We start from the raw sequence: 13913 nt of genomic DNA on the forward strand, positions 1-13913 counted from the left end.
GACTATATAATAGATATTTGAACTATAAAAACTACCTAGGAGTTCAATGAGATTTTCTCTAAAGCCATTTAATATATTGTTATATTTCATATTTCAAAAGAATAATTCCAGTTTTATAATAGAATGACAGTCACAAGAGTATTGATTGAATTAATTTGTTGAAGCTGAGAATGTATTTTGGGAGGTGAAATTTTAGATAATTGTAATTTTCCAAGGGCCACAACCTTGTGTTTGTCCTCTAGATCACAGTGGAACTTGCAACATTTCTGTAGAAGAAAGACAAGTCCACTATAAAATATATTGCTAAGATTTCATAATCATTACTTTAGGTCACAACTTTGACCTCTATAAAAGAACATCTCTTTTCTAACCTGTTCCAGTTAATGTTAAGCAAACCTGTGCCCTACTGTAATTTAAAATTAATGGATGCACTTTGAAGTAGTCTGTAAGTTTTTAGCTAATTGAATGACAAAATATTTTATTACTTTCAGTTGTATAACACCAAACTAGGTACCGCAGGAGTAGCATAAGTGCTACTTTCCTTGTCCCAGCATTTTTTCGTAGGTTTAGACAAGGCAGTACAGGCTTTGGGTCTAACTGACCTAGGCTCCAACTATGGTTTAATCATATGCCTGCCTTTGACCTTGTATATTTGCTTAAGCCATTTGAACCTCAGTTTGCTCAATAATATTTATATCAGTAACTAACTTCTGAGTGTTTACTGTTTTATGTGTTATTGACGTTTTCATTTCATCTTCAGAACAACCCTAAGAAGTAGATACACTATATAACTCCCATTTTACAAATAAAGAAACTGGGAAAGAGAAAGGTTAAGTAACTTGTGCAAGTCATAAAGCAGATAAAGTGCTAAAGCTCAGCCTTTGAATTCAAGCGGACTGACTCCAGAGCCAACATTGTATTTGATATGGCCTTTCAACCATAACATGGAATAGTTAGTATTTTCTCATGAGATTATTGTGAGGACTAAATGAGATTGCATAAGTATCTATGGATGGCACTAAAAAGTGGTAACTTTTATTTTATTGCTTTTCATAAAATGTTATGTTTAACTTCTTTGCTAATATTGTTCATTGTCTTTTCCTGTTCCTTTGTTTTTGTTTTTGTTTTTTAAGACCTGATCAGAAATTTAATGAACATATTAAGGATGATAAAGGTGAAGACTTTCAGAAACGTTATATCCTCAAGAGAGATAACTCTAGCTTTGACAAAGATGATAACCAGGTAATCTAGAAAAATTGTAGCATTTTTATAGGTGCAAGACATACTATACCAATAGTTCATTTGCCTAAAAATTATCCTCTTTTCTGTAGATGAGAATACGTTTGAAAGATGACAGAAGAAGCAAATCTATAGAAGAAAGAGAAGAAGAGTACCAGAGAGCTAGAGACCGAATATTTTCCCAAGATGTATGTACTGTTATATTTAGGTCTTCATGTTAGAGTATATTCTAATTACATTGTAGGGTCTCAGTCTCCCTTTTATCTATTGATCACATTTATTTTTAATCACATTTGTTGCACATAAGATCATCTTTTAGAAATATTGAGATCAGTTTTGTTTGTGTTATTAATTTAATAGTTTATAAAATACTACATTGCAGTAGTTATATAAAATTTTACAAAAGTTGGAAGCAGGTGGACTACAGGAGTCATTAAAAGAATGTTCTCCAGTCTATGTAGTTTGTGTGATTTTTTTCTTCCCCAGACTTCTGACAGACTTGAGACTTTTATTAATAGAACATTGCTCCACTGTCTGCAAAATCATATACTCTAGATGCTTTTTAGTTGACTTTCTTTGACAAATAATTTATTTCTTCTTTTGAAATAAAGCTAATTGATTTTGTAGGTTAATATCTGTTTTCTACTTCATAAGTGATTATATAAGATATAGGCTTTCTAAATGGCTAATTATTTTATGCATATATGCCAGAAGAGAATCAATTTGTTTTTTGTCAACATCTATTAAGCATCTGTCCTATAATATGTGTTAATCAGCTACAGATAGAAATTTCCTCTGTGTTAAAAAAAAAAAAAAAAGAAGATTAAATAACACTAAAATCCAGATTGTAAGTGAAGAACTTATTCATTCAACAAATTTTATTGAGCACCTTTAGTAAGTGCTATCCTAGGCACTGGAGAACATATTCATGGACAGTTATAATAATTTATCCCCAAAACAACCCTATATGGTAGATACTATCATTGTTTTTATTTAACAGATAAGGAACCCGAGATTCCAGGAGGCTAAAATAGAGATCACACAGCTAGAAAATGGCAGAGTTGGGATTTCAACCCAGGTCTGCTGAACTCCAAGCCTATACTAAATGTCCTTCTCTCTAGTTTATAAGATAGATGAGGTATCTGCCCTTGATGAATAGCCAAGTAATGACAACAGGGTGTGTGGTTTATATAGAGACATGAAGATATAATAGATGACACAGCAGATAAGCACCAAAATCAGAACTGGGGAAGGGATGGGAGAGTTAGCTTCCAAGACGTAACCCTACAGGAGTGAAGAGTTCCAAGTAGAGAGTCAGTATGTACAGAGGCCCAGAGGTAAGGGAGAACTTGACACACATTAGGAATTAAAAGATTTAAGAGGCGGCCAAGCACAGTGACTCACTGCCGTAATCCCACCACTATGGGAGCGCTGAGGTGGGTGGATCACTTGAGCTCAGGAGTTCAAGACCAGCCTGAGCAACATGGCAAAACCCCATCTCTACAAAAAATTAGCCAGGCATGGTGGTGCACATCTGTAGTCCCAGCTACTCGGGAGGCTAAGACAGGAGGATCTCCTGAGCCCAGGAAGTAGAGGTTGCAGTGACCCAAGATGGCACTACTGCACTCCAGCCTGGGTGATAGAGTGACCCTGTCTCAAAAGATTCAGAGTAGTCAGATTCTAGCCTGAGTGATACAGGAAGTAAGGAAAGTTTAGGTTGGAAAAATAATCAGAAATGAGATGACTTGGTCCTGAAGGTTTAAGATGATTGGACTTCTGGGGTTTTTGGTGGTGGTGTTTTGTTTTTTACTTTTGGCTTTTTTCTTTTTTGGTCAGCAGACTTTTTCTGTAAAGGTCAGATAATAGCTGTTTTAGGCATTGTGAGCCACATAGTCTTCATTGCAGCTACTCAAATCTGACTTTTTTTCTACTCAAACATGAAAGCAGCCACAGACAATACATAAATGAGTGGTCATGGCTGTGTTCCAGTAAAACTTTATTTGCAGAAACAGGTATCTGGCTGTAGTTTGCTGACACTGGTGCTAAAACATCAGGGAGCCATTCAAGTGGGAAGAGTTATGATCAGGTTGACATCTTAGAGAGATTGCTCCTGTTATATAAAATGGGCAAAAAAATGGTAGCTGGAAAACTAGTTAGAAGACTGTTGTAATCATACGAACAAAAATGGTCATTCCTAACCCAGATTAACAGTGCTGAAGGACTTTAAGCACCATTAAGGCATAGCTGCTTGTTCACTGCTCTAGCCACAGATAAAGCACAGGTGATCAAATATTTGTTAAGTGAATGAAGTGGAATATGTATCCTATATATACCTTGAATATATAATGAAAATGGGTTCACTTATTTGGAAGATAATATTTGAATTTCAAATTAATTTGAGCCACAAAATGAATGGCTTCAAGATATGTATATATTATATATTTGTTAAAAGTAAGCATAGGATCTCCAAACCAGAAAAAAAAATTCCATTATTATTTATTTGTGTACCCTTATCACCATTTTTAACTTATATTATTACACATGATTTTTGTTGTCATCATTGGTTTACAGATGGCATTACATTATATTTGACAAAAGTTCAACTTTTTGTATCTGTTCTTTTTTCTAGTCCCTGTGTTCCCAAGAGAATTACATTATTGACAAAAGGTGAGGGAATTTTTAACATCTGTTTTGGTAATTGTCTGACTGATGCTAATAAAAATTAAAATGTCCTATTAAAATGCCAACAGACTCCAAGACGAGGATGCCAGTAGTACCCAGCAGAGGCGCCAGATATTTAGGTATTGGAAGCATGTTTTCAATACAGTATTGAAAAATTAAAGCATTTTTTTCTTTACTTTTTGTTCCCCTGCATTAGCTTTTCAAAGTTTCATTTCTAAATTACAGAGTTAATAAAGATGCTTCAGGGAGATCTACAAATAGCCATCAAAGCAGCACTGAGAATGAGTTGAAGTACTCGGAACCACGACCCTGGAGCAGCACAGATTCAGACAGCTCTCTTCGAAACCTGAAACCTGCTGTAACCAAAGCCAGCAGCTTCAGTGGAATCTCAGTCCTGACAAGAGGTGATAGTTCTGGAAGCAGCAAAAGCATAGGCAGGCTTTCAAAAACAGGTATAAATATCTACACAAAACTGTGCAGTCAAGTCATTAGTTTTCCTAATGTTGTCTTAGATCCTTATTTATCAGATGGCTTCTAATTATCCTAAAATATAAAATCACTATCAATAGTACCTTGACCACCTCCAAAGCACTTAAGGGGTAATATGTTTCTTGACATGAGGATTCACTCTCTGTCCTGGACACAGATTTATAACCATTAATTACCATAAAAATTCTTCTCTATTGTGACATAAACTTAATTAGGTAGGTTCAATGAAACATTATCTCTTGATTGAATGCCCATAGGTAATTGGAAATTCTTTATTACTTATTCGTAGTTGGTAGAAGGCATGGTTCTCACCTAGGATTATTTAACACTGATTGCATTTTCAGCTAATACTATCAATTATTGATTGCATTTTTTATGATAAAGTCCTTCATTTTCCATTAAAGAAAATTAAATTGCTGAGGAGATTTTGAGGAATTTAAAAAACAAAAATAAGTAACTATTATAAATTACTGAAAATTTCAATAATCTCCTCATTCTACTACCTGCTTCCTTGGAGTTCATTGGCTCATAACATTTCTTCTTTTCATTTCCTCTAACTGGCTTCAATACTAAAGAAGCTCATGTGTTTTTAGGATCCTTGAAGATCTTTATTTTTATCCCAAAATAAGCATGAAAGTCAGAAATGGGTGTTTCCCTGGCCGGGCGCAGTGGCTCACGCCTGTAATCCCAACGCTTTGGGATGCCGAGGCAGGCAGATCACCTGAGGTCAGGAGTTCAAGACCACCCTGGCCAACATGGCAAAACCCCATCTCTACTAAAAATATTTTAAAATCAGCTGGGCGTGGTGGCACATGTCTGTAGTCCCAGCTGTTTGGGAGGCTGAGGCAGGAGAATCGCTTGAACCCAGGAGGCAGAGGCTGCAGTGAGCCGAGATCATACCACTGCACTCCAGCCTGGGCAACAGAGCAAGACTCCGTCTAAAAAAAAAAAAAAAGTAAAAGAAATGACTGTTTCTCCCGAACCTATTTGGATGAGCCTAAACATAAGGTATTCTACACATAAGAATTGAAGGACATGTTTGAACTGAAGGGCTGTAATCAGTGCTTTAAATTATTAAGGCTTATGAATTGCAGTTGTCATCTTTTTAATGTATAATGTGGTTGTATTGAAAATATCTTAGTATCTATGTTAGGATTTTGCTAAAAATAGGTAAATTTTATCAGTATAAGAAATCTACTTGTGTACCAAATATGCATTATTTGGAAAATGGCCACTTGGTCATCATAACAGAAAAAACTATTTATGTATCATGAGAAAATTATGTAGACACACTGCCAAATTAAAACATTTTAAGAATGTGTACTATATGTATTCTGTATTCTCTTCAGAGATGAAAAGAAATATTAATTGGCCCTTTTAATAGGCAAAAAATGATTTTTGTTTTTAATACTTAGGGTAAATTTATACAGTTTTTAGGGTAAATTGATACAGTTTTTATGAAGAGTTATTTTGGCACAACTTAAAATAGAAACTGTCCTTCAGAAGGCAATCTGTATAGTGTATCATAGTTGTTTCATTCATTAAAGATTAATTCTCCATCCCAGAGTCAATTCTCTTATTCAAAACCTAATTAACTATATACATAAGATGCAAATCATTTTCTTTCTTTGTCTTGTTGGCCACCTTTTTCAGCCATTATGCTAAAAATCAGTGACATTTTCAGTCCCTGTATAATAGAAAATGGAATAAATTGCAGGGATGAAAGCATTTAAAAATCAGTTATCAAATTAGTTCAGTAAGAAATAAATTTTAAGTTAACACCAGTATAAGTACTTGGAATATTTTTCATGGTATCTCTGTCCCTTGATTAGATAAAGTATTCAAAGTTGATTTTACATTTTGGGAAAATGTTATGCTAGTAAAATGAGAAATTAGATTCTGCAATTAAATTTGACAATTGTTTGTCTTAATGCAGAATTTATTATTTATTTCTTACACTGAATCTTTCTGTGTTCTTATAGATAAGGGGTTTCTGGTATTAAAGGTTTTGGGCATTTTGCTGTACTAAATTCTTTTTCCTGGGGGAAAATTATCTATATATTCCTAGGTGTTAATCTAAAAGGTAAAATGTACATAACTTTGTCCTTTTGGGAATGTGGGTAATGTGCTTTTTGTGGCTGTCTGTGGCTGGTGTTGTTATAAACGTGCTTAAGTTGCATGCTTTGGCAGTGATTTCTCTGACAACTTATGTAATCAGTTTGCTGTATTAAACTTGTTCGTTATGGGGAGGGTAAGCAAACGTGGACAGTAAATTAAAAAGAGCCAATGCTTTTATGTAGTAACTGCATGTTATGCAATGTAAATTTTATTGTTGTTTTAAAAACCTGTGTTTTTTATATGAGGTTTAAAAAATCCATATTTTTCATTACTCCTCTTCTAGGTTCTGAGTCTTCTGGTAGTGTAGGGTCATCTACAGGCTCTCTTTCTCACATGCAGCAGCCTCTTCCAGGTACAGCTCTCAGCCAGTCTTCTCATGGCGCACCTGTCGTCTATCCAACTGTCAGCACTCATAGTTCTCTTTCCTTTGATGATGGCCTAAATGGGCAAGTCGCATCTCCTAGCACTAGCTTCTTTTTGCTTCCCTTGGAAGCGGCAGGCATACCACCTGGCAGTATTCTGATCAACCCACAAACAGGTTGGTATCCAGAAAAAGGTGTTTCAGGAATTATCTGAAAATTTAAGGATACTTATTAAATGTATTTTCTGAATATGTGTAGTCAGCTTTTTATTATTCATGAATAATTAGCATTTTCGAAGAACTTTATAACAAAAACACTTATGCTAGGGAAGTTTAAAAGACATTTATATCAGAAAGCATTTTTTCCCTTTATGACATCTGTGATATCATCTATGCCAAATACTAGCCCAATTGTAATTTTTTTAAAAATTTATTTCCTAGAAATGAGACAACTACCTACGAAAGAGCTTTGTTTGATATAACAATTTTTTTTAAACATTGTTTTTTTGGATGATACAACAATTTTATACTTGGGAAAATCGGGTACATTTTATGAAGAAGGACTGAATGAGCAGTTTTTTTTCATTATATAATGGAGGGGGGGAAAATAATTATCTTTCAGAATGTTGATTTTCTACTGAGGAAAAGATAAAGGACATCTTATTGGTAGTAAAAAAAAAATTGGGGGGAGTCATGTATTAATATTGACAATACATATTCTTTGCAATTAGCTAATAGTAATTTACATTTTGGAGCATTTCCTTTTACCATATGCTCTGTTAGGTGCTTTAAATATGTTATAACCTTGTTAGGTAGGTGAAATCCTCATTTACAGATAAAGAAACTGAACCTCAGAGAGGTGAAGAAACTGCAGTTATAGTACATTTCACTATGTAAATTGGTAAAAATGATTTATGTAGAAAAAATTATCTTTTAAAAGATCACAAGAAGTCTTGGTCTCTTCAAGATAGCATAGACCAGTCATTTGGCAAGGTAATGAAAACTCTCCTTGATCTTTTGATAACTTTAAATCTCATAGATTTAGCTGATGTGGTCTCATCATAATGGCAGTAGTTTACAGGCAGATACAGGTGGGAGTATAAGGTCTCTAAGTGTTCCTGGCCCTTTCCTTTCATTTGTAGTAGAAAAATCATGGCTTGGGACTCATTACTTTCAGGTTTTATTCACATCTCTTTTTAAGATGAAGTATGCAAACATTTGTTTCTCTTATAAGAATTAAATTAGCATAAATAACTGATTTTTCAGAAATTCAATTTTTGCTTAGTAATTACCTTCTTATTCTTCAGGTTATTATGTTACTAACATTCCTGTTTTTGTCCAGCAAGATGTAAGATGATTTAATATTTTACTTTTTCTTATTATTTTTCATTCAAAACATATTAATATGGTTTTGGTAACATGAAAGATTCATTTGCTTAGGAAGGGATAGACTGAGAAACTGATTGGTCTGAAATTGAATTGTACTATTAATTTAAATGAATCCAAAAGTAATCTCTGGTTTTTGACAACAGTATTACAATACATTGAACTTTTTTAAGGCGACCCTTAAATTACATTTGACCGCCTTCACCCGAATCTGCTCCACCAATTTTTTCCCCAGATTATTTAGCAGTCAACAAATACCCAGGACAACTTGTTTTTAGTTATCTATAACTATCACACAAATTATCAGTATATTAATTGATTAAAATAATTTTACTTTAGAGGACTTTTTCTGCTTGATAGCTATAGACTAATATAGTCTTCTCTCCCTAATATTATGATTTTATATCATAAGTTTCCTCAAAAAAAAATGGAGAGGGATTTACTATGGAAGAACAGATGTTTTTAAGACAATTTAAGAAACTGTTTTTCGTCAAATTTTTCTGTTTCTGTGTATTTTTCTCACTGATAATCATTGAACAGTTAACTTTTTATGTAGTCCTTTCTTGTTTCTTTTTTTAACAATCCAATTTTAGTAAAGAAAAGTACTAATCTTTTAATCTACTTATTGAAAAAATGTCTGGAAGACAGTATCTGAAATGTTAATGATATGATTATGGGGAATTCCACAATAGCAAAGACATGGAATCAACCTAAATGCCCATCAGTGATAGACTGGATAAAGAAAATGTGGTACATATACACCATTAAATACTATGAAGCCATAAAAAAGAACAAGATCATGTCCTTCACAGGAACTCAAATGGAATTAGAGACCATTATCCTTAGCAAACTAACGCAGGAACAGAAAACCAAATATCACACGTTTTCACTTATAAGTGGGAGCTAAATGCTGAGAACATGTGAACACATAAGAGGGAAACAGTACACACTGGGGCTTATTGGAAGGTGGAGGGTGGGAGGAAGGAGAGGATCAGGAAAAATAACGAATGGGTGACAAAACAATTTGCATAATAAACCACCATAACACAAGTTTACCTGTATAACAAAGCTGCACATGTGCCCCTGAACTTAAAAGTGAAATCACACACACACAGAGATTATGGTGAATTTATTTTCTTTTTTGTTTCTATTTGTTATTTTCTTAAAACAAATGTTACTTTTTGTAATAAGAAAAAGTTGTTTAGAATGTACGTGTAGAGAAGCCGGGTGCAGTGGCTCACACCTGTAATCCCAGCACTTTAGGAGACCAAGGCGGGTGGATGACATGAGGTCAGGAGTTCGAGACCAGCCTTTCCAACATGGTGAAACCCCATCTCTACTAAAAATATAAAAATTAGCCAGGCATGGTGGCAGGTGCCTATAATCCCAGCCGGTCTGGAGGCTGAGGCAGGAGAATTGCCTGAACCCGGGGGAGGCTGAGGTTGCAGTGAGCTGAGATTGCACCACTGCACTCCAGCCTGGGCCGGGCAACAGAGTGAGACTGTCTCAAAAAAAGAGAAAAGAGGTTGTAAAATAAGGACAGTACCATCAAGTTTACAATTTGAAACGTGAGCTATTAATCATTTTAGTTTTTCATCCAGTTCTAATTTTATTAGTGAAATATATGTAATGTGGCCTAAAAATTAGATATTTCCTACCTCCTAATAAAAATTAATGAATAACTTTCCAGTATCCTGAAGTCAAGCATTTTCTCTTTGAACTGAAATATAGCCTTATAGGACCCCAGTCCTGTAACTGAATTTCTTAGGCTAAATGTGTTTCGCAATTCAGAGTTTTTCAGAAAATACTACATATTATGAAATAAGGCTAGGATTACTTTGGGAGGTCGAGGCGGACAGATCACCTGAGGTCAGGAGTTCAAGACCAGCCTGGCCAATGTAGGGAAACCCCATCTCTACGAAAAATACAAATATTAGCCATGTGTGGTGTCACATGCCTGTAATCCCAGCTACTCGGGAGGCTGAGGCAGGAGAATCATTTGAACCCAGGAGACAGAGGTTGCACTGAGGTGAGATTGTGCCACTGTACTCCAGCCTGGGCAACAGAGTGAGACTCCGTCTAAGAAAATAATAATAATAAATTAATTAATTTAATTAAGCTCACTAGCAGTCTGGGCCAGTACCCCATAATAAGAAATGCAGTAAAACATTTGAATATTTAAGTGAGGGAAATAAAGACTATTAATAGCCTCATGTCAGAGCAGGCATTTCCCAACCTAAGGAAATCTTTCTGTTTTCAAATATTAGGGTTTTTTTTTAATTGCGGTTAAAGGATTTTGGACATGCTTTGTAAATTGTTAGTAAAAGGACCTGTTTTCCATCTGTATTCTAAGTTATTTTTTTTCCTTCTTTTTAAATTTTTCAGGTCAGCCCTTCATAAACCCAGATGGGAGTCCAGTTGTGTATAATCCTCCTATGACTCAACAACCAGTTAGACCCCAAGTGCCTGGACCTCCACAGCCACCTCTGCCAGCCCCACCTCAACAACCAGCAGCTAATCACATCTTCTCACAGGTGCACATATCCATGATTACATAATGCTAAGTTGACTTGCCTTTACATATTTGGGACTAAATTTGCTAATTATAATTGAGATAGCCTAAGTATCTCTTAGAACTTTAATATTCTGCCACCAGTGATATTCCACTCACTACTCATAGGAAAAGAGAGATAACTTCAAAGGCTTTTCCCCTGATAAATACTGAAAATATATTGGAAAGAAGGGAATTGTTTTAATCTTATGAGCCTGTCTGATGAGTATTTTATCCCTATTTCACAACAGCAAGAAATGGACAACAGGAGAAATAAAAACAAAACTATGATTGTTCATTGGCCCAATGAGCAAAGTGAGTTGTTTTAAGATTCCACAGATTAAGCAGTTAGAAGAAACTGAGATAGGCTGCTCAGGTTCTACAAGGTACTCTTCATCCATTCTACCTACCCTATGAAAGACAAAGCAGTTCTGAGTTAGAATTCCCAAAAGTACTCTCAGTAATATTTTGAGTTTGTAAAAATGTTTAGAATTTACACATTCATTTTCACATTCAGTCTTTTTCCCCTACAGATGTATTATCCATCTTTGGGGAACTTGACTATACCAGTATGAACTCTTATTTTTATTCTAACTTTTTTTTTTATTTTTATTTTTTGAGATGGAGTCTTGCTCTGTCACCTAGGCTGGAGTGCAGCGAAGTGATCTCGGCTCACTGCAAGCTCCGCCTCCTGGTTTCACACCATTCTCCTACCTCAGCCTCCCCAGTAGCTGGGACTACAGGCGGCCGCCACCACGCCCGGCAAATTTTTTGTATTTTTAGTAGAGACTGGGTTTCACCATGTTAGTCAGGATGGTCTCGATCTCCTGACCTCGTGATCCGCCCGCCTCGGCCTCCCAAAGTGCTGGGATTACAGGCGTGAGGCACCGCGCCCAGCCTATTCTAACTTTTAAAGATTGTTTAACCTATCAAAGTTTATGTAGTTAGTTATACCTCTTTTTCCCTGCAAGACTCTAAATATTCCATTGGTGAAAACATGCAGAGTGATTTTGTATGAAAGAAATATGATGGGCCAGGTGCGTTGGCTCACACCTGTAATCCCAGCACTTTAGGAGGCCGAGGCAGGCGGATCACCTGAGGTCAGGAGTTCGAGCCCAGCCTGGCCCAAACGGTGAAACCCCCGTCTCTACTAAAAATACAAAAATTAGTCGGGCGTGGTGGTGTGCACCTATAGTCTCGGCTACTCAGGAGGCTGAGGCAGGAGAATCACTTGAACCCAGGAGGTTGCAGTGAGCCGAGATCAGGCCACTGCACTCCAGCCTGGGTAACAGAGCAAGACTCCATCCCAAAAAAAAAAAAAAAAATTAAATTAATGAGTATCCCTTAAAAAAAAAAAGAAGAAGAAGTGTAATGATAAACTTGAACTGGAGAAATTTCATTAATTTTGCTCACAGATGATATCATTTGTATTGTAGGGTTGAAGAACATACAAGTTTAATTATATTATTTAATGGTGTGAAAGTCATAAAAAGTAATTGTACTTCTGGCAATTAAGACTCCTAATACTGGGCAAGGCAGTTTTTTAAAAAGAAGAAGAACTTACAAGTTATGGATATACTTCTAAGACCATAGAAATCAGTTAGTGTATGTAGAAGAGATTGCCTAAAACTATTTCCACAGACTCCCATATTCCCTTCCTAATCCCATTTGGTTACATACAATGAGCTTGCATAAAACTACTTCCCTGGCTTTCTCTGCCTTGGCTTCAGTCAGCTTGGTCCCAGAGAGTTTCCTCTTTATTATGCTGTCATGTAGTTGTCTTTGCAGTGCCATGTATTTCACCAGGAGCTTTGAAACACTAATTTTCATTTGGTTTCATTTTTATTTAAATTTCAGTGGAAATAATGTTAATCTGGCAACTTTTAAAAACTCTGGGATTTATCTGTGATTATATATTTCAGATTATTGTCTCTTAGAACTTTGTCTGATTTAGTGATAAGAGACAGTTCTAAATGAAGATGTAGGCCACCTAGTTTAGAAACAGATGCTTTAATGAGCTATAATTGGAATTCTTGGAATAGTCATCAAATTTCATAACTTATTTTTCTAGCATTGCTCCAAGTTCAGGTAATGCATCATCAGATCCAGAAACAGAGACTCAAAGAAAAGTGATTCTCAATAAATACCTTTTGCACAATCTGAAATAATTCATCAATGAGATTGCAAATAACCAAACAAAATAATGCTGTGATTTCCAAAGCCTTCAGAAGGGATACTTTTCTTAGACCTAACATAAAACCAATTACTTTAGGTGGATGTTATTTTGCAGCCAGTTGCAATTCAAGTAGGAAAAGGATGTGCTAAGGCTCTTTCTTCCCTAAATGGTGTCAGAATTTCACTTTCATCAATCAATCTTCTAGCCCACAGTTTTTTTCATTACTCTCTGAAATTCAGGAAGACATTAATTCATACCCTTGGTGCTCATAGTACTTTCCTTAATCCCCCAGCTGACTAAAACTTTTGTTTCATCTGATGCATAGGAGATCAAGTCACCTGAAAGTTATGTCTTAATGGTTATCTGACTTAATAACACATCAAGTAGCTTGTTCTTGAGAGTTCTAAAGCTATGGCACCTCATGTAGTATAATATGTACTATCATCCGTTAGGAAGCTCACTTATTTCTAGCCATGAGTTTTGTGAGGAACCAGAGGCTACTTTATAGATCTTTCAGCTTTTACTGAAAGTTTTTTTAATGCTTTAATTATAGATTTTTTTGCTTTATTTTAAGCTTATCTAAGCTTTTGTTTTTTAGAAACCGTTGTGTTGATTTTGTGGTAAAAGTGCAACTCAAATCATTATCTATTATCTATCTAAGATATGATAGACAAACAATGTCTATCTTAGTTGACATAGAAGTTCTTTATTTAAATTATTGCCTGAACAATCTTAATTCCATTAGTTTATCTAACATTTTTAAAGTATTGTCTCTGAAGACAATATTCAGAGATATTGTTCAGAAGGAGATGCATGAATATACATTTTAACTAAGAGTTTTCATCAAGTAAGATTCCCTGGGTTCCTCATCTACTTGCTTATGTGGCTGTCTACAAGTCACTTAATTTACC

The 13913-nt window shown here is 35.3% G+C and overlaps 1 protein-coding gene and 1 long non-coding RNA gene across 28 annotated transcripts in view; one reads left to right on the plus strand and one right to left on the minus strand.

Annotated features, from left to right (window-relative positions):
- Positions 1-13913, plus strand: part of R3HDM1 (R3H domain containing 1) — a 188065-nt gene that overhangs the window by 100067 nt on the left and 74085 nt on the right. For 11 of the 27 annotated variants that reach the window (XM_054548547.1, XM_054548549.1, XM_063712428.1 and 8 more), the window contains 7 exons: positions 1134-1242; positions 1332-1427; positions 3869-3906; positions 3990-4040; positions 4147-4373; positions 6812-7066; positions 10661-10809. In XM_054548547.1, the coding sequence (XP_054404522.1) occupies positions 1134-1242; positions 1332-1427; positions 3869-3906; positions 3990-4040; positions 4147-4373; positions 6812-7066; positions 10661-10809 (925 nt within the window). The remainder of the gene's footprint in view (positions 1-1133; positions 1243-1331; positions 1428-3868; positions 3907-3989; positions 4041-4146; positions 4374-6811; positions 7067-10660; positions 10810-13913) is intronic. The other 16 variants (XM_054548559.1, XM_054548560.1, XM_063712421.1 and 13 more) reach the window with 3 other exon arrangements.
- Positions 1-13913, minus strand: part of LOC129057970 (uncharacterized) — a 104175-nt gene that overhangs the window by 44467 nt on the left and 45795 nt on the right. The window lies entirely within an intron of this gene.

Source organism: Pongo abelii, chromosome 11 (assembly GCF_028885655.2).
Source record: "Pongo abelii isolate AG06213 chromosome 11, NHGRI_mPonAbe1-v2.0_pri, whole genome shotgun sequence".
NCBI classification, from domain to species: domain Eukaryota; kingdom Metazoa; phylum Chordata; class Mammalia; order Primates; family Hominidae; genus Pongo; species Pongo abelii.